The 21,796-nt window shown below is 40.5% G+C and overlaps 1 protein-coding gene across 3 annotated transcripts in view; it reads right to left on the bottom strand.

Annotated features, from left to right (window-relative positions):
• Positions 1–21,419, bottom strand: part of slc38a4 (solute carrier family 38 member 4) — a 34,250-nt gene extending 12,831 nt beyond the window's left edge. The window contains exons 1-5 of one of the 3 annotated variants that reach the window (XM_079654526.1): positions 21,263–21,419; positions 2,965–3,179; positions 2,292–2,388; positions 1,697–1,812; positions 212–285 (exon numbers count right to left, since the gene is read on the bottom strand). In XM_079654526.1, the coding sequence (XP_079510652.1) occupies positions 212–285; positions 1,697–1,812; positions 2,292–2,388; positions 2,965–3,089 (412 nt within the window). In that variant the 5' untranslated portion in view covers positions 3,090–3,179; positions 21,263–21,419. Of the gene's footprint in view, positions 1–211; positions 286–1,696; positions 1,813–2,291; positions 2,389–2,964; positions 3,180–5,855; positions 5,975–16,606; positions 16,626–21,262 lie in introns of those variants that run through there. The other 2 variants (XM_079654528.1, XM_079654527.1) reach the window with 2 other exon arrangements.
• Between the last annotated feature and the right edge of the window lie 377 nt (positions 21,420–21,796).

Genomic DNA, 21,796 nt, shown 5'->3' with positions numbered 1-21,796 from the left:
CAAGGAGGGTGTATCGGGACAGAAAGTTAGTTGTGCTAATGTTGTTTAGGGGCAGATTTACATTCCTTTTTGTCTTACGTAGCACTTTGTTCCCTAAATGATGTGAGCAGTTCAGTCAAATACATAGTTTTTACAGTTTCTATTGATTTTGTGGTTATCAATCCCAGGTTGGAGCCCAATGAGAGGATCTGAATCTGAAGTGAATACCAACCTCCTTCTTTTGCTGTCATAAGGAGCAGATGCACAGAATACAAGGAGAGGGTGGCCACGGCAGCGAGGAGGATCCTGCAGAGAGAGGGAGAGCGAAGGTCAGCATTTAGAGGACAGTTTGGACATGACGACAACTAACCGGTGGATGTAGTGACCTTTGGTATTCTAAAAACCCGATAATCTGAAGGCTTGCAACCTTTATTGAAGTTTTCCGATCTAGCCTTGAATGTCTGTTGTGTTGTATGATTCATCCAAAATAAAGGTCTTTTCTGTTATTATATCAACTTTATTTATTGAATATCATTCCTCAGTGTGCGCCTCCCAGACAGTATTTTGAGTGTAGGGAAATGGCGTTTTTTAAGACTTCACACCAACAAAAATCCATTATTACTAAATGTTTGGTTACATAAAAGTATGTTGCAGGTGATTACAGACACCTTTTTTCACTAAATGTAGCTGTTAAAAGCTCTGGAGTTATTTTGAAATGTTCGTTATACTGAAACAATCCCGCACGGCTACCAATGGAATCCAATTGTTCTCATATTATAACAGTAATAGCAAGATGGAGGCTATTATTATATCAAATATATCTTTGCTCTATTGAGCTCCAGTTCATGAGGTGGCCATGCAGAAGGGGCAAGGCCAGTGGAAAAGGGGTGGGTGCAGGGTGTAGGGTGACAGAGGGGTGTCCGATTTTGGATGGCACCCATGAATGCTGATAATGGGGACAGACAGAGTTGAAGGAAGAGGGGGCGGGAGTTCAGACATTTTTGCTCTATATATACATTGCAGGGGGTAATGTGACGATAATAAATTTTTTCCCAAGAGTTCATTCTGTCTCACTGGCAGGTCAAACATTGCCATGTATTCTCATAGCACTGGTGACCTAACAGCAGTAGGGATTAGAGTAAAAGGATTTGATTATCTTACTAATTGTAAACTAGTTCCGGAAGGTAATAAATGATGATATGTGACATCTTAATTCCTTGTATTACATTGCATTACGATTTCTCAACTTGTTCTTGGATTTTAAGGTGTATAGACACTGAATAACACCCCTTTTTTCAGGAAAGGAATTTGCTTTTAGGTGTTTTCAGCACTAATATGTTATAGTTTTGAAAGATTTCGTCCACATGACTTCGGAATATCTAACCCTAACCCCATAAATCCAGAGTCAGCATGGACAGTGATGACTTTTGAAATAGGGCTAAAATACTAATTTGCACTGATGTGTTTTTCAAATGTATCAGTGTGGATGTAGCCTTAATTAACCACACGGTTATTTTAAAGGCTTTGTTTGGGGATTTTAAAGAGACGGTATTACCAAATTTGTGTTGTAATGAACGACATTGAGTACCACCTGAGATTTTCAAGGTTTTTAAATGCCAATATATAGAAAATTGAGTCATTCAAAGAAATATCTCTCTATGTAAAAACTGCTCTCTGTAATGCAAGAATGCTGTTGTTTCCCCCTCCCGTTACTCACGTAAAGAGAACGATGCCGGTGTTGGCCATGGCGTAGGACAGGCCCAGGATGCCGCTGCCCATGATGGCGTTGCTCAAGTTGAAGACAGACATCCCAAAGGAGGTGTGGCCGGGATGCTGCTCGGAGAAAAATAAAAAGAAAGTAGCTTTGTAAGAATCGCACAATAAGAAGGGGCAGATAACTGATGACACAAGTGGAATCAGTAGTGTAACTATTGCAAGAAGACGCTAAGCAAGAATGCAACGCCAGCTGTAAATACTAATAAATACTACAAACAGTTTTTCAAGAAAAAACCTGTGCGGTTCAAGCAGTTATTACGTTTTACTGATTGGACGCATTCTCCCTCAACACGTAACTGCCAACATTTCCTACAATGCCCTTTCAGTCCATATAATCCAAATAGTTGCGTTTATACTTGGGACGTTTATGTACAAAAATAAGACTTACATTTGCTACATTGTCATATTGTGTTCCAACACACTGTTATAACTGCCTATAATCTTCATGGCTGCTCTTACAATGACTAAGAAGCGCTACGTATGTGGCTTTCAGTGTATATTTAATATTTTTGGAAGGGAGGCAAGGAAATACTTACATATTCCTCATGGTATTCCTCATATTTCTTCTTCTTCATCAAACCATTTGCCAGGAACTTCTGACTTTCTCCGTCCTCATTGTCATCCATAAACTGACTGCAGGGGTACAACAAATAAGTATTAGCACATGCATACACATAAGACAAAACTATTTTTATTGTAGGAGCTAATATAAAGTACATTTGCTTAAATGTGATTTATACTACATGTTGTGACACAAAATGTAAAAATCAACTATTGTGGGGAGTAGGGCTAGGGTTAGGGTTAAGGTTAGAACACACATAGTGTAAGAAATGTCAATGTCAGTTAACTAGGGGTGTGTGGATTTAAATCACAATTTCCTGATGTCTGGGGAATGGGCTATGGAAGAACCTATTCAATTTTGGATCGGATCCCAATCACAAGGCGGGTACACGCATTGTTTTTCACTTGAACAACCATGAGGGATTACTCTGTTGCTGCCCTGATGTCAAGGGAGCTTCTTAATTTGATAAGCAATCACTTAATCAGGCTTTTAATGCAGGAATCTTGCTGGATTTATTGTGTTTCTCCTAACCCCTGTTCACGGAAACAGAGCAGTCACTAACAAAGCTGCAGCGTCAGACTGACTGGCACTGCACCGCTTGCTCATGTTGGATAGGAAATAGAAAAGTCTGTATCGTGGTTTCTTACCTGTCAATGGTGGCCTTCTCAGCATCGATGGGCTCTGTGAAGCGGTCGTCCAGGCTGTCGGTGCTGTCGTCATCGGCCTCCGTGGAGACTTTCCTCAGCTCCATACGATCCACAGCTCCCGGCATAGTGGTGCACAGCAGGGCAAAAGGCGGAGAACTTTGGTTTTCAGGATTTCCGTGTTTCCTCAACCTTTGCTAGACGGGGTTAGAATCGACCTACAGAAGACATTAGAAGAAAGAGACTCACGTTAAGAATGCCCTTTATCAGCTGATACAGGCCTGCATGTATTGTCTGGCCTTATCGGACTCAACGGGGCCCTTTGGCCTTGAATCAGAACACTTTCACGAAAAATGGGGCCCTTCACCCTGAAAATCAGTTAATCTCATTTCCTAGAATTGAGGGTCTGTTTGTTATTTTACCTTAAAGAGGCAATCTGGGACATGAAGCCTCATACAAGTCCATCAACAACAGCAGCCCTGTCAGCTTTATTGCTTTTCCATTTCACCCCCGCTTGATTTATGGTATTAACAACTTCATTTGTTTTTAATGATGGTAAGCAAAATACAACATACAATGAAAGGCAAATATCTTCTATATATAGGAAGATGTTACAATGTAAAGTTTGTCAAAGTTAAGTCAACCAACGTTGAAACCGGGTCAAAGGGCCGCATGACTGCCACCATCAACAGGCTGCTTGTGTACGTAGGAGCTGGTTAACCCAGCCTCCCTCACCGCCAGTACAGAAACAGCCTTTTCCAAGTAATGTGAGGAGAGCAAAGACAGTGAACAAAGCTTGTATGATTATAAATGCTACTCACAGCCAGATTTACAGCACTGCTTGTCAGTCACACAAAAAGCTCTTTGATTGGGTTCTGCTAACTCAATGACAAACAGCCTGAAGAAAACACAAACCATGGCAACACAACCACAACAATGCGATAAGTGTCAAAAGTCACTCTTTTGTTTACAATAATTTACAGCGCAAACAGTGTCAACCCACTGAAATACCATGCAGTCCACATATTTGGTTTTATAGTAGCTTAATTCTGTGCTGTGTTTACTAGCTAACCGCTAACGTTGTTTTCTGCTTTGTACGAAAATTACACTTCAACAGCTAGTGAACCAAAACAGGCGATCTGATAGCAGAAAAACAGAGTTGATACAAGTATTCAAAATTAAACATCATATCTTTTTTTAACTGATCATTGGTTTTTATCTTGAACTGCCAAGAACTTTCCAATTAAAGTTAGAGTAAAATATTTTCCTCGAAAAAAATCAGTGACCAAGTCTCTTCACTCTCTTAGTTTCACTAAATGTCTTGGTTACATTTAGGAACATGATTACATAATTTGTAGACAATCAAAAATTGGTCCAAGCAAGCATTTCTTTTGTTTATGGGACAATGGGAAACAAATGAAAGTCCCCGAAACGTTCTCTTTAATCAAATGTGGCTACCCTAACTAATGTAATAATAATTTAATAATAACTAGGGTTATAACTAATAATATTGTTTCACCTTCATCTATTTAAGCATTTCTTAAAGGTTGGAGAGATGATTTTCCATCCCTACAGATCACTGCTTTAAAACTTAGCTGGCAGAAAGTATTAGTGGGTTAAGCAACATTTTCTACTGAAGGAAGTGGTTTACCAGCACAGACGTTGCATCATAATGTGTTTACAGTATGGTTTACAGTCAACTTTCCACCATGCTTTCTCAGACAGTCTTCTATTGTACAACACAGTTATCAGATGCACGTTGATCCACAAGACCACACTTCTTCTTTTTTTTAATGAAGTCTAGGTCGTTGATAGACTGTTGTTTCCTTTATGATGCTGCTTTTTGGGAAGTAGACTGCTTTAAGCCTTTAATAATATTTTGAGCCAACAGAGATTAAGCGGCTACATTACCGTTAAAAACCACATCACACAGACCAGTGCTCCTAATCTCTCACTGTCGCTCTCGGCTGTGTGGCGAGAGAGAGGCGGAGAACGCTTCTCATTGCCAAGAGGATTAACCTGTCTGACTTGGTTAACTTCGGTTTAAAGCTGGTGTTGTTACAACCATAACAGTTCAGCAGCTCATATCGAAACTCCCACTGAGCATATGTGGGTAGATTCATCTTGAGTGACCACTTGATGCTGGAACCAGTTTTCCTGCATTCATTTAAATAGATCCTTCCAAACAAAAGACACATATTTGCACTTGGCCACACAGCCGTAGAAGATAACAGCTGAGGTTGTTTGCATACTGCACACAAAATGCTAATGAAACGGCTAGAAACCAACGTAATAATGATGCTGCAGGGACTGGTGATATGATGGTAATACTGTATGCAGACTAACTTCTGAAAGAGTTCAGATCCTTTGTGTCCTCTGGGTGTCCTGGGGTGGTTTCACACTTGTGTTTATTGTAATGCTAAGTGCAGGCTTGCACACATCCTGCAGCCTTTTAATGATTACACAAGTTACAAACGCTCAAGTTTCTGTTTAGTGAGTTCAAATATTCTTCGCAACCAGAGAAGCTCAAGACAATCTCAAACTTGATCTTCTGCATACTTTCAAAATAAAAGAACACTTCCCTCTGAAAATTCTCCTCTCACCTACATCCTCCACCCAAACAAACTCTTACATCAGCTACCACCTGAGAGCAAAATGCCTTCCAGCAATGCACTCTGCAGAAACTATGACTCTTACAGTAACAAATAAACCATTGTGCTGCAACTACTAAAGTGAAACTTTTGCTCTGAAAAAAATAGTTTGAATAAAATGACCTTTCTTTTCCAGATAACAAGTAAACAGCTTTTCCTTTAAATCAGCATGTTAAGGCTGGTATATTATAATAGATATGCCCAGTATGAACCACATTCTTAAAGCAAAGCAGACATACTCACTTGATCCAAAATTTCCTTAAGAGGAACCTCTGATTGTTGCTTAATTTTCTATTTGAATATTTTTTTCCGAGACAGATGATAGACAAATGTACGCGTGAGAAGCTGCAGCTCTTTCTATCTCAGGTGAAGGAGAAGGCTTTTAAAATAGAGGAGGGAGGGCCTTGATCAACCAATGAGGACACTCAGTTCCCTCAGGCCCTCCTTCTTTGAGCACCCTCAAAATGTCCCCAATACACACACACACACACACACACACACACACACACACACACACACACACACACACACACACACACACACACACACACACACACACACACACACACACACACACACACACACACACACACACACACACACACACACACACACACACACACACACACACACACACACACCTACACCTACTTGGCTTAATCGAAAGGGGGGCCAATGGCAGAGATAGATGTAGGCAAACCCAAAAAATATATATAATTGAGTATTGAGAATATCTTTTATTAATTAAAAAGTTCTATTTAATTAAAACCATTTGCAAACATTAATAGAGAGACGACATTGCCAGAGCGTCAGCTACCATCCGACTGAAGACAGCCGAGTGCACCAATCCTGTTAAATACCCACGCCCGCTTCAAGACGGGATCACATGACACGCCACATGACCTACCTGTTACATACTACTGCTAAATCATACAGGCTGACAGGAGGCCTCTGTTGGCTGACACACAAACACACGCAGAAACTCTAATTGTTTTGTCAATGAACTGTCTCCTTTGAGCCCAAACACACACCAACACAAATGTTTGCACATGCAGCTGCACATGCACAGATGCCCATGAGTGCAGCGGGCACCTGTCCATGGTTTCAGGGGAGGCTGTGCCGCCCGCCGACCAATCAGAGGGCAGCTTTGGGACATGTTGCCTTACCCAAGGTCATGTTCATGTCAGGGATGAGTTTTTTTTTTTAAATCGCTGCCCACTTTGTAATGCTGTCCAAAAAAAGGAACACACACACACCAACATGTAACACGGCAGCTCAGAGACCGGTTAAATTCCAAGTGTAAATCCTGCGTCTGCCTATGACAGATTGACAGCAATAAAACGAAAAAGAAAGGTGGTAACTTTGATCTTTAGTGTCCTCGCTTTAATTAAGGACTTAATTACATATTTTTGAGGGAGGGCACGCCCCAACATCAACACACGATAAATTGTACTACATCAAAGCTTTTTTAAAGATCACTAAAGAGGAAATAATGGACCAAACCTGCATTCTGCTATGGATTCAGTTCATTGTAATACAGTAACTTCCAAGGAACAGCAACCAGTGTGCTTTCATGTAAAAAGAAGTATGGGCTAATGCCAAATGCTAATATATACTGCAAATACCAAATGTTCTGTTATTATGTTTGTATGTTGACCTTACATTTCTGCCTCATGTGGTTATTGTATCCATGTTTCTGTGGTCTTCATTTGAACTTTTGTTCTTACTTGTGAAGCACTTTGTGAAATGTATTTCTGTGAAAGGTGCTATAATACTAAATAAACGTATTATTATTATTATTATTATTATTATTATTATTATTATATGTATGGCTGTTACTGTGAAACTCCTGAGTTCATCCAGTAGATATATATTGCTTGTGACTGCATTTTGTTTTATTTAAAAGAGCTACTTAAGTTGTAGGAACATAACAACCAAAGGCCGATTTGTTACAGTACATGCAAACACAACAGCTAGTAGAGCATGGTGTATTGGTATTGCTGGTTTTAAACTAACTTAAAACCCATCCCCCAAAAAATAAATCACTCTTTTGTTAAAGCCTAATAATGTGGATCTAGGTCATTGAGGGGAAAAAGTGAAGCCACTAAATAGCTGTCACATATTTATTAAGTAATCCCTACAGAAAATAACAGTGCCAAGTGAAAGTCAAATTCCCACAACAGTCAGTTTTCCTTAAATGGCATGGCAGTCCTTTAAGTGTGTGTGTATGTGTGTGTGTGTGTGTGTGTGTGTGTGTGTGTGTGTGTGTGTGTGTGTGTGTGTGTGTGTGTGTGTGTGTGTGCGTGCGTGTGTGTGTGAGGCTTCACACACACACACTTAGCCAATCACCTGTGACTACAAAGCTGTCCCTGAGCTGTCCCGCTACATACCAAACAGGGTCAGGGTTAGCATGGGGAGTTGAGGCCCCACAAAGTAACTGAGCTCTCCACACACACATGAAAACAAAACATAGAGACTTTGTTTGTACAAAAACACACTGCATCAACTGTACACGTGAAGATCAGTTTAATTAAGTATCCATGATTTGGTCACCTAGGGTTGGAACACTTTTAATATAGATTCATCTTCAGATTCTTTCCTAGATTAATTTATCATTAGTTTGTTGTCAGAAAAAGGTGAAAAATGGTCATTTCCAGTTTCTCAAGTTCTTTAAATATCTTGTTTGTCAGTTAATAGATTAGAAGATTGACAGAAAATATATAATTGTTTTAGTAAAAAACCTGTTATGGTCACATTTGTAGTATTGATGAGGAAAAAAATTGCTTTTATTTCGCCTCGTGAGGATAAATTGATTATATTGTGGGTTTTTGGGCAGTTGGTCTTGGAGAAATCTGAACACATCAGCTTAGGATGTGGGCCGCAATAAAAGGAACATTAAAGGTTATAGACCAAAATGAATATGTATCATAATAATTTGCATTTGAATCCGTTTTTTGTCGGATATTTCTATCAATATCTTTAAAAAGTCATTTATATGACATATATTTCACATGCATTTATTTCCCATTGTCTAGCTGTAACCTCTTTTCTGTGTCACCTTCCCTGTAAAGGTTGGTCAATGCTACCCAACCCAAAGTATTTTGGTAAAACACTGTAATCTTTCTCTGAATCTGAAGAACCAGAAATCCTTTAGTCATCATGGTGGACATGTGCATTGTGACAGCAAAGGAGACTTCCTGATGTGGGAGTGGGAATGAGGTATCTTTTGTAGGAGGAGAACACAGTGTTGACATCAGCTGGTAAACATAAAGTCAAGCGGGGAGTTTCCGCCATGGATCTATGGGTTGTTAACCTCCACTTTGTGACGAAAGCCTCTCTACCGTGACACCGTGGACTGTTAAGGTTTTTCCTCTGATTGTTTGAACCAATAAATCCATTTCGTCACACACACACTTTCATCAATCAACCTGTACCTTTGTAAAGGCAGCCGAACGCCCAACTTCTCTGAGGTTAATGATCTGTCAGGGATTATTATGAGCTGGAATTTGAAAGTCTCTAAATTAAGCCTTTACCTCGAAACCCCATGTGAGCGGCTACAAATACAACAGAGTCTGCTGGTAAATCATTGGCCACATATGTATACGCTAAACTAAAAGACAACTGTTTTTGGATGATCTTAAAAGAGCAAGTCACATTGAAATGCATGTTTGGATTAAACATAATAAATGAAAACTGATTGGATTGTAAGGCTGACTTTTTTTTAAATGTCACGGGTCCAAGACAACAGATATTTCCGTCCCCTGCGTGTAAATGTATCAGCAGTATGTACGTGTTGCAAGAATGCGACCGCTATTTGGTCTTACACATGATATAACACAAAGTCATACTATTTGTAGAAATGCGTCCAACACTCGTTGACATTTACATTGAGATCCTTAAAACAACAGTCATTGCATTTAGCTTTTTCTAACTAGCTATGTCTTAAAGAACAAACTTGACTTGTTCAAACACACGTCACAGGAGAGGCACATTGCAACCACAGTCGTTCCATGGAAACCACAAAGCTAATGTAATGAAGCTGCTTGGAGGAAGGGATGTGGTTAGGAAACTCAACTGAGCTTAAGCGCTGTTCAGGGGGGAAGATGGAGGATGTTCCTAAAAATCTCAAACTTTCCTATACATTATGTTCACTTTAGGCAAACATACAGCCAAATCAGTTTTTTGGGACATTTAATAATACTAAACAACATCTTTGATTATGTAGTTTACATATCCCCCTGGCATTTGTCTACACATAAAACTGAAACAATTATTAATAGACTATGTGGTAAAGCTGAACTCACATTGAGCATGTATGCATCACTGTTAGCCTGCTACTTAGCCACACTAGTTAGCCTATGTCTATAGCCACCTGACTTGTTTACTGTCATCAGTTCTTCTTTAGCTAAATCAAGGCTGGGCTAATTGTGTAGATTAAAGTAGACTACTTTCTTTGACAGAATTTCAGATGACACTCTCAGTATGTGAGGCTGTAGGTCAGGGGTGGGGAACTCAACCTCTGCTTACAAAAACTAAAATCACAGCCCATTCATTTCTCCTTTCTTTCATGCTGTGCAAAGAAAAAGCAACCTCTTTATCCAGGTATCGTACCATGACTCGCGTATGCATGCACGTGCACGGTTGTGGCATGACCACCGAAACAGAAAGATATGGACACCAGATGTGTGCAAATGTATTTAGTTTCCTATCCATGTGAACATGATTTCAGTGGGTGGGGGACCTAACCTCCTCTAGGGGGGTCTGGGGGCACGCTTCCCCGGGAAGATTTTTTTTAAATGTTGAAGTTAAAAGCATCAATCTGGTGCACTTTGAGAGCAACATTAAGAGATCTATGGATACAGATCTCAACACCCATATGAAACAGAACTGGATGCAGATTTTCTTTTTCTTTATGGACATTTTACAAATCACTCCCCTTTCAAACTGTATTCTTGTTTATTAATAACAACTTTTTTTTACTGTCATATAGTGTTTTATACCTGTTTACTTTATTCTCTTATTTCTTTACAACTAATGATCATATAAAGATGTGCCTTTACCTCACTGGTTGTAGAAGCTTCTTATACTCATTAGCATAGCTAGCTAACCAAATGCTAATAACAACAAAGTTATTGACTGTATGATCAGTTTGACAGATGAACAGATCGCCACTGGGATTACAACTAAGACACAGCCACGCAAAAACTGCGGCATGTACGGCTCCTTATCTGAAGTGCCGGAGCCGCGTTCCGGTGCTATCCGTCAGCACTACACCCCTCTCAGACGAGACATATACCAAGTGATGACACGTTAGGCTTGTGTTGTGTTCAAGTAGACCCTCCAGAAAAACGCGATTCTGTGTTCGCAGAATTTACCGCATAATCAGCAAAATGGCGCAGATTTTTAAAAGGCCGCATATTTATCAAAAGGCCGCATAATCCCCACATTTTTCCACACAAAGTTGAGAAAAAAAAAAGTTAACTCGTCTTGACGTGAAGTAGTGATGATGCTGACGTGACGTCATCAGCTCGCGCATCACAGAAGGTAAACAACACCGTAGAGTGAACGTGTGGAACTCACACTACGAACATTTCTGCTAAAGACCGGGCAAAGCAGTCCCTCGATGTCTTTCACGAAAGTGGGGGGAAACTATTCTGCATCCCATGCAACTGTGTGTTGGAGCATACGTCTTAGAGAAAATCGACGGTGACGACCCACTTTGATTCATTCAAACATTCGAAAATGCTTTCTGCTGCTGCGGACAAGAAAGCCAAACAACTCACGTTCACCGAGGCATCAACCTCCAAAACCCTTTCGAGGGCTACAAGAAACGAAGTGAGTAGCCTACAAGATTGAAGCTGGTCAGATAACGAACGAGTAAATGAAAACAGAATGAGGCGGATAAGTGTGTGTGTGTGTGTGTGTGTGTGTGTGTGTGTGTGTGTGTGTGTGTGTGTGTGTGTGTGTGTGTGTGTGTGTGATTAAAATAGCCCAATTTCTTTTACAATAAATAAACATTGAATGTGTTTAATTGAATAGGAAAGGGGTTTAATGTTAGTGGCAGGTTGTGTGTGAGAGAGAATAAATAAAACAGCCCAATATTTAAAAAAAAATCTATTATTTTTCGCAACTTTCCGCATATTTTGCAATTTCCCCTCATAAAATCACATAAAAACCCTGCATGTTAAATCGCATAATCAAGGATTTTAGCCCGTGTTTTTCTGGAGGGTCTATTCAAGGAACCTGACCATGGCCAGGATAAACAGGCTCGCTTGCTTAATTATTTTGTACGGAAGAGGATTAAGGCTACATTATTTATTTTTTTGTTGTGAGAAAAACGTCAGAATTCTGACTTTAATCTCAGAATTCTGACTTTTTCTCAGAATTCTGAGACCCGGAGGCCGGAGGTTCCCCACCCCTGCTGTAGGTGGTGTCCGTTATGTACAGTAGGACGGATTGACAGCTGCTTTTATGGGAGAAGTAGTGATTTAGCAGGCTACTGTACTTATACTTATAATATGTAGCACTTGAGTCTGTCTTTGGGTGACAAATGGTAGAACTACAAGCACACATCTGTGTTGATATGCACACACTCCTCGAGATGATCCAGTGCCTCCACTTGGGATGAATTTATTATTTGTGGCACGTTGAGACAACTCCCCCCTCCCCTCTGTGCGATTGTAACACTTTTTACACATCAGGCCAAGCTTAGTGATCTACTGTTGACATCTGCTTCCAAGGAATCCTGAGGTCCTGTTCATTCATATCATTCTTAGGTTTAGGTTGAAACACAAAAAGATATCTTGTAGTAGGGCTGCAACAAACGACTAATTTGAGAATCGATTAATCTATCGATTAATGAAACGATTAATCGATTATTCGGATCGTTAAGGTTTTAACTGTAGGCTACTACTACTTATATCGATACTGCTTATCGATCCGGTCCTTTTAACGATAGTATTAACGTTTTTTTGACAAGAAATAAGGTAAACTAACTAAACAAATTGTGAACAAACTAACATTGCTTTTTATTTTAATTAAATGCATAATATTTCACATCAAAAGAAACAACAATGTTTTAACAAATCATATTAAATAATGTGATGATAGAACTGTAAACAGAATAGCTGAAACTTTTAACAAAATAAATAACTCAGTTACCTCTAATCATTAACCTATGTTTTTATAAACGAGTTAACTCTGTGTGTTGCTGCTAGCATACATAACACCTGACGTGGAAACGTTACTCGTGGACGGGGCTACAGAGCTGCTAGAAAGACAGTCGAACCCGGTGATCTCCGTCTGAATGTGGAGCACTTTTGCTAAATGTTTAGATAAATTGCTCGTTACCGCCCTTACATGATAAACTGTTATTGCACTTTTGGTAACGAGCATTGTCCACATCGAGACGGCTAAAGTTTAACCACACCTCGGAGCGCGTTCTCTCCGCCATCTCCTCCGTGTGTGTGTGTTGCATGCATGTAGCAGCTGCGTGTGTGTGTAAACTGCCCCGCCCCCTCGCAAGCAGGCGGGGGAGAGATCTCTCGTCTGAATTGGGAAGATCGAAAATACATTATAGACGCATTTTGTAGTCATATTGCATATTAGAAAGGGAGTTGGCGACACTACGGTACGTCCACACAGCAGCTTTGAAAAAATCTTGGAGCTGGGCGTGTCTGAGAGCTTGGGGATTTAGCAACGCGACCAACAACCAATCACATGAATCTCCCGCCCCCGGCATACAAAGCAAAAAACCCCGGGGATTTTATGCGAGCAATATATATATATATATATATATATATATATATATATATATATATATATATATATATATATATATAAACTCCCCAAACAGGCGAAAACCTACCAGTTTCACCCACTGTCTCTGCCACCTCCCTCCATGCCTGGTTCCTCTGGTTTGTATCCCGGTAAATAGTTCTGGTTGTAAAGAACCGGGTGATTTGCTACCGTAATTTCTCGTTTGGAATATGAGGAAATGAGCTGCGGTCTGGCTCTCCCAGCTTGCACGCGGTTTGATTGGCTAGCGCTTGTACTGTCAGATTTGCATAAACGGGATTTGATTGGCTGACGCTTCCAGCTCAGCTTCAAAAGTTGAACATTGCTCAACTTTTGAATCCTGAAAATCCTGGAAATCCTGGAAATCTTCGCTTTGCTTCCCCACAATGCAGAAAAAGCAAGGCAAAGTGACGTCACCCCCATTCAAAGTCATGGGCAGAGAAGCGTTGGAAGATTTTTTTAAGCTGCTGTGTGGACGTACCGTAATACATATGACATATGTTTTAAATGTCTCCTTTACCGATAAAAAAGAGCGATAACGTAGGAGCTTAACGGGGTGTAGAACACATGTGATGACGGCACCAACGAATCGACGACTGAATTAGTTGCCAACTAATTTGGTAATCGATTTTAATCGATTAAGTCGATTAGTTGTTGCACCCTTAAATTTAGAATCATTATATTTTGTTCTGCGCTACCTATAACCCTGAAATCCTCACATCCAGGCATTTACTAAATATATTGCTATAACCTATTGTTAAGAAATGCCAGTGGTCGTAAAGAGCCAAATACCTCACAACTCTTGTTTAGTTTTGGCTTTTGTGAAGCTGCATATTTCTGATTCTCCAGCTTAACTCTTGACTCTAAAACGTGCATGTGCACAAGTGTTTTAGTAAGGCCATCATCAATCAACTGACAGGTTCAGTAGGTATGTTTTATTTAGACAACGCCTTAAACACCATCTCATGTGTTTGCTTTAACCGTTTTTTTCATTCTAAAGTGAATAACTATGCCACGTTTCAATGGAAATTAAACCATTGCTAAGATATTTCAATGTGGACCAAAGTTGCCATCCCTTAAGCCATGCCATGGCTGAAAAAACTCATGTCAGATCATTTATCCAATGCCCCCGACACTGAGGTGATGCAAAGGAGTTTATCTATGTCAAACATTAAAGGGGCTCCACACTGTAGCACATACCGTTTGGCTAACCTAAGACAGCTACAATTTATGGATGTACGATACATGAGCAGCACTGCAACGCTCACCAGAGACATCACAGAGTTATCGGCTCTCACCATATTTATGTTGTCGGACAGCATCTTCATATAAACGCAGTATTTCTATTGTTTTCATTTTGACAGAAGGAATACAAATGACTGTTATACTTGGCATATCCATATCAAAGGGCCATACATCCACAGAGGCAGCAGTTCAGGCTGTTTCATTGAAATAACAAAAATAAAACCTAAGACCTAACAGAGCTAATCTTTGTTTCTTAGCACTATCAAGTTCAATGAGAAAACTGCTAGCTTCTTTTTGCTGAAAAGTCTTTGAGTTATTCTCACAAAGCAGGCAGAAAATCCCCATCAAAGAACATTAGCTTTGGTCTGAATCAGCATCTCTAACTGATGGAAAACACTGAAACTATCATTCAAAAAGGCAAATGAGGAACGATCCATTAAAACAACATCGCACTGCAGTCAGAGCTTAAGACAAAACACGATTTGACAAAAACTTGGATTTCAGTGCACACCATGTAAACAAACCTGGTGTGACCTCTGTAAACAAACCTGGTTTGCCCTAACCTTGTTTGTGAACCCGCTCATCTTATCAGTATTTATTGATCTGCTTGCTCCTGATGACGGCTGCATCTTGCTTACAAAATCTAATCCCTCTCAAGCTCAAATGTTCAGCTTCAGAAAGAGGAGGATGTAGATAAAATGACCCTGAGTATATGTGTTATTTAAAAAGCACATATTAAAATGACTTCAGTTTGTGTTTTAATGAACCATAATACGAAGAAAGATCAGTATGTGCTCTTTTCCTCAAGTGTGCAATAGGAAAACATCACTCTCAGTGTAATGTGAGCGTACACAGCCGCTGGCTTTGTCGAAACATCTGAGTCACCTGTACCAAGATGTCATTGGCCATCGAGCATGTGAGACAGACGGCTCATTCAGCAGGCGCCACATTCACAGAATCGTTTCCATGATGGCAAACTCAAACCAGAGCGCGACAAACTATCAGCACAGAACATGGTGATATACGAGTAAAGGGAGGTACAGACGCGGTATTACTAAGAACTAATCTTAATTAAAGATATCAGACGTCTGTTAACATGACCTGCCAACCTGACATTTGTATATCCTGTAAACAAAGCATAGAAATGTATTAAAATACCGTTACTGTCATATCGTGGGTCTAAAATGACCCTTTCTACAATCTGTAGCAGAGCAAATGATCTGCAGCACACAAGTAATAGCATCTTTATCGTTATGTAAGTAAAACATATCATTAAGGGTTATTTAATTATGCAAAATGGGTCACAAGAATGCACTCAGTCTCCTCTGTGTCTAATTAAAAGGCTTTGTGGTACTCTTGAATAAAACTCATGTTGTGTTGCATCACTGACCATGAACCTGGCGTGCTCTGATTATTCAGGGTCCGTGGCACGACTTCAAATTTGACACGCCACCTTGTTGGAGGACTTACAACGAGGGACTGTTGTGAGATCACCTCCCCCTTCCTGTTCTCACTCAAGGACTCCACAGGTTTATCCTTTGCAATTGTACTCAGGATAGCTAAGATTATTCTTGTTAAAAGGCAAAGTATTAACTAATGCAAGTTGAACATAAGCTGTTGTTTAATCTTAAAAATGTTGCTCAACATAATAGAAGCAATCGTAAAACCAGTAAGAAGAAAGTGATGTATGGTGAACTAATTGCTCAAGCAGCTGCAACGACAAACATCCCTGCGTGTTTATAGGATCTTCAGCAAGACACTGAACCCCCACTGCCGACCTCTGACCTCTGACCACGTGGAGGGGAAGAAATTAGGGACTTTCCCTGCAAGGACATATCGTGTCACACTGGAAAGAGGCATGGGGTCGCTTTGTAACATTTCATGTGTGCTCAACGAACACTCCATGTCATTGAGTTATGAAATACTGTATGTGAAAATAAGCAGCTGCTTACATTTGTAGCGTGTCACCTTCTCAGATTTCAATGGAGTGTTCTGACAGTGTTTTGGAAAACTGCAACATGCTTCTCGCCTTTATAGAGTGGCGAAGTCCCTCCCCTTCCGGTTGACCTCCATGGGATCTTATTTCGAAAAAATGATGTATTGAAGTCAATGGAGAGAGAAAGATTATCTTTCGATCCCGTTTGAATTGTGCCACAAATTACACATATGATGTTTGTCAATTTAAAAGATAATTTTGCAAGTCAAAAAAAATAAAAGTGTGTCGTAAAACTGCAAAGTAACACATTTGTTTGTGTGAAACGCTCAATGAATTACATCTCTGGTCTCGCAGAACAACACACGTCACCAAGATGGCCGTCACTATTGTCTTGTCAACAAAACGATTGACTACCCTCACTATCAACACAATGAAACACGTCCAGAAGAATGTCATGCAAAGCTGCCTGCCTGCCTGCCTTCCTTTGATTCTCTCTGAACTGCTTGGTCTTTTTAATGTTTAATGTCAACCATTTGTGCAGGTAGCATGAAGTAGAAAAGATCGGCGATCGCCGATGCTAGCGCTAGCATTTCTCCCCCGAGCTTAAATTGTGTATTATAGAATGACCACACCGGTGACAGTACTCTTCAAACAGTACTCTTCAAAGGGTTCACGAAATATGACTACTACTCTTACGGTCCGTCTACACAGCACCGTCTACACTAGGGATGCACCGAATATTCGGCCACCGAAAATTATCGGCTTTTCGGCCGAAAGGGTCTTGGCTTTGTTCTGAATGCACTTTGTTGTAGTTATCCTACAGAGAAAAGAAAATGCACTTGACTTGGAATTAATGTACTGGATGCATTCAAAAGTGCTGAATAAATGTTTTATGGACCCATAATAGTGATTATTATTTAAGTTAATTTTTGCCATAATCATGTCTTTTTCCATAATCAGGTAGCGGAACAACATTGGTAAAAAATGTATACATTATATATATATATATTTCTATTAATCATTTTTGGCCTTTGGGCATTCGGCCAACTGTTTCCTGTTTTCGGTATCGGTTTCGGCCAAGAATTTCCCATTCGGTGCACCCCTAGTCTACACCATTCACTTTGAATGGGGTGACGTCACTTTGCCTCGCTTTTCGCCGAACTGCATTGTGGGGAAGCAAAGCGAAGATTTCCAGAATTTCCAGGATTTTCAGGATTCAAAAGTTGAGCAATGTTTAACTTTTGAAGCTGAGGTGGTAGCGTCAGCCAATCAAATCCCGTTTATGCAAATCTGACAGTACAAGCGCTAGCCAATCAAACCGCGTGCACGCTGGGAGAGCCAGACCGCAGTTCATTTTCTATATTCCTGAAAATGGAGGAGAAATTAGTTATTGCGGTAGCAAATCACCCGGTTCTTTATGGCCAGTCGCTAATAACTTACCGGGATACAAACCGGAGGAACCAGGCATGGAGGGAGGTGGCAGAGACAGTGGGTGAAACTGGTAGGATTTCGCCTGTTTGGGGATTTTATATCCAGTTTACTTCGTTTTAACATTGCTATTGCTTTGTATGTCGGGGGCGGGAGATTCATGTGATTGGTTGTTGGTCACGTTGCTCGCAAAAAATCCCCAAGCTTTCAGACACGCCCAGCTCCAAGATTTTCAAGATTTTTTTAAAGCTGCTGTGTGGACTGGCCGTTACTGTTTAACATTTTGGGTTACTTAATGTTCATATTAAGGCTAATAAAAATGACAAGGCTGTAATGCTAACTAACGTGCTAGCTACTAGCTAGGTAGCTAACTTGATCCAGCCACTCCTGGTCCTTTCATCAGAAGGGAAGCGAAAGAACGAGCAAGACCCATTGCTGGTATGATAACAACCTGGTACTAAGCACACAGGCATGTTGTTAAAGTTATCTTATCTTAGCCAGTGCCATATAGATAGATTCTATCTATATGGCGCTGATCTTAGCTATCTCTTAGTGGAGGACAACAATTGTGACATCACTTACGCGACTCTGGGATTTGTAGTCTTTCTAGTTGCGTATTTTTCATAGGCTTATATTTCAACAGTTATATGACAAACTGTGACTTTTTTGACATGGAAATTATATTTTAAGATTGACAAACATCATATGTGTAATTCATGGCACAATTCAAACGGGATCGAAAGATACGTTTTCTCTCTCCATTGACTTCAATAAATTATTTTTCCGAAATAAGGTCCCATGGACCGGAAGTAGATGGGCGTGACTTCGTCACTCTATTAGGGATCCTCAGCATCTGCTTTGCAGCTCATTGGCTCATTCTTGCTCAAAGTTACATCAGACAGAGACAAAATTACTTCACGCTTCAGCTCCTAAGCAGACACTGACCTACATGTGTCATTCAGGTCTCCTTACAGCCAATAAGGAGGGAGGATCCACACAAGCTCCACCCTGCTGACAGGGGGTCAATCTGTGCTGACATGTCCCCCCACGTGCAACCTTTAAGGCCGCTACACACCAACCTGAGACCAAAGAACGTGTACCGAAGGCGTCCCGACTTTTACGTCCGCTACGTCGCCTGCGTCGGCTACGCCGCCTGCCTACGCCGCCTGCCTATGCCGCCTGCCTACGCCGCCGCCTACGAATACACCACAAAGACTTCAGTCGACGAGTGGCAATAACTGTCCTTACCAGCAGACAGCGGTAGTGTGTATTCGTCATTCAAAAGAGGCAACAGCCAATCGGAGTGATTTCTTTGGCCGACTTTCTTTGGCCAATCGGCCGCGGGAGGTGTGAAAATGTGCCGTAAAGCAACGATGGTGCGGGACACACCAACCAGAGTAGGGCGCCGCGAATGCCCGGCTGCCTCTGATGGCCTCTGACTCACAAAATCGGGTAGGTGTGAGAGGGGCACTCCACCAATTTTGCATAAAGAGTAATGGACCGTATTTGTTCTATGATCAGTACAGCTCCACGCAACAATTCGGCATGATTGAGAACCAATGGTAGTTAAACTGTTCAAGCTCCATTCAGAAAAAACAAGTACTCGGTTAAAGTAAATTCTTTTTTGGTGAGAAACATAAAGAAACCTGTTCAATCTGATGTTTTCACAGCAATATAAACTATATATTTTAGAGATGATAGAGAAAAGACAAATAAATTGACACTTTTTGACACTTGCGGGCCAGAATAATAATGTAGAGAGAATCTGATATTGTGACATCCCTGTTTAGGATCCATAAGTCAGCTTCAATTTTGACCATAATGTGTGATCCATAGTTAAGCACATTTCTATAAAGAAAACTTTGCAGCATGTTACTAAAGCATTCATGAGTGTGTACCAAGCTTTCACATAACCATAATCACCATGAAGGCAGATAATATTACAAGAATACTTGAAGAGACTTGATACATGGAACATATTACAAAATTGGTTATGTAAGAAGGTGCCTAGAGAACAGAGTGTGTTTGAAAATGACATGCACAGTCACTTTGTGGCATCCGGGTATTTTTAGCAGTCAGAAGGGCCATGACAGAAACTGAACTCACCACTTTAACATGCCTAAACTGAGATATTCTCCTGGCTCAATTCAGTCTTTGTGTTCAGGCATGAGCAGTCGCTCCGCTGTATATGGCTGGGTGCTTTTAATGCAGAGAAAGTGACAATATCTGAGCACATGCAGGGAAAGCCTCCAAACATAAGGACATTTAGTAAAATACCTAAATGATATTTCTCTGTGTTACTAGTCCATTTCATTCTCAGAGGCATTACTAACAGAGAAATACTAAAAGACACAAGAAAGTAGTGCCAGGAAAACTAGTTTGTCAGGTTTATGTGTGGAAATCTGCCCATGAATCACAACTTTCTGCATGTGAAATCAAGTTGATATAAATTCACAATTGCATTCACTATTTCCAAGCGGAGCTCTACAGGAGCTCATTGATGCAGTCATAACATTATGTATTAGCACTCAGGATCCCTGCAGAACACACTCAGCATGCTACAGTCTGCGATTACATAAATACATGGCCTATATTAAACGGTAATTGATAGTTTTCCTCTGTTGGTATTTTCCCAATCATTGAATTGCTATGATGTGTGAGCTGCACATACACAATGTGAGCGGACGCAAAGCAGGACCAGTGACGCAAACTGGAAACAACAACAGGCGCCTTTGTGTTTTCTGTCAGTAAAGGCGGAAAGCAGCACAGCATGCAAACACATGCAAGTGTAGTTTTCCTTCATTATATCAACTGGTGACTGCAATGCAATCATGTATTTAGCAGGGAAAGCAGATACTACATGATCGCCCAGCATCAACTAATTCCCTTGTATAAATAAAGACGCGTGCTTTACGCAGCTTTATTGACTCCAGGCAACACCCTGCAGGAAGCGCTCCACACGCTGCTGCTTTTCAGCCAAACAACTGCTACTTTGTGAACGTATCTGTTGACATGTTTTACAAAAGAAGAACAACAAGGAGGTTTCGCAAAAACATTCAACTCACGCGCAAAACGAGCCCTTTATTTTCGCTTGAATTGTCTAATCAGGCTGTAAAATCCTCTCAAAACCAATGAAATAAATCACCCAAATCAAACATGGTGGTCAAAACTAAGCAGCAAATCACATGCGGGGTAGTTGAAAAAATAAAAGTAAGGAATTGATATGTAAATGTTGGGGGCTTACCTCCTGTTTCAGCGTGGTAGACAGCTGGAGCAGGCGGAGGAGGAGGCGGACTACTGAGACAAGAGTTGGAGACCCTTCCCATTTAACAAGCAAGAAACTGAGTGGAAATTTCCATCTGCCATGTGATGATGGCAACTCCTGAAGCGTCGAGTTACACCACCGAGCACTGCTGGGGGCTCCTTTCCTCCATGTGGCCCCCCCTCCAGGTGCTCTTTCAGCAGGACACTTCCCTCCCAGGAGCTGGATTACATTTTATTGACGATTTGATTGGTTTCAGAATGGTTAATTATTCATTAAGCTTAATAATAATAATAATACAATTAATAAAATGTTCTTAAGAAATAATAATACAAATACTAAAATAATAATATTCAGTATGCATTCATCTATGGGGTGTTTCAGATCAAAATGTGTATTTAATGATTGTGTCTGTTTAGTGAGCAGACCCACTGTTAACATTATTCTAGCAAACTGCATGTGTTATTATCAATCTCGAATAGTGTATTTAAGTAAATTGTGAAAAGCTTGTTCAGT

This window comes from Notothenia rossii (genome assembly GCF_949606895.1).
Source record: "Notothenia rossii genome assembly, chromosome: 10".
NCBI classification, from domain to species: Eukaryota; Metazoa; Chordata; class Actinopteri; order Perciformes; family Nototheniidae; genus Notothenia; species Notothenia rossii.
Note: the sequence above shows the minus strand (reverse complement) of the source record. Positions and strands in the feature narration are given on the sequence as shown.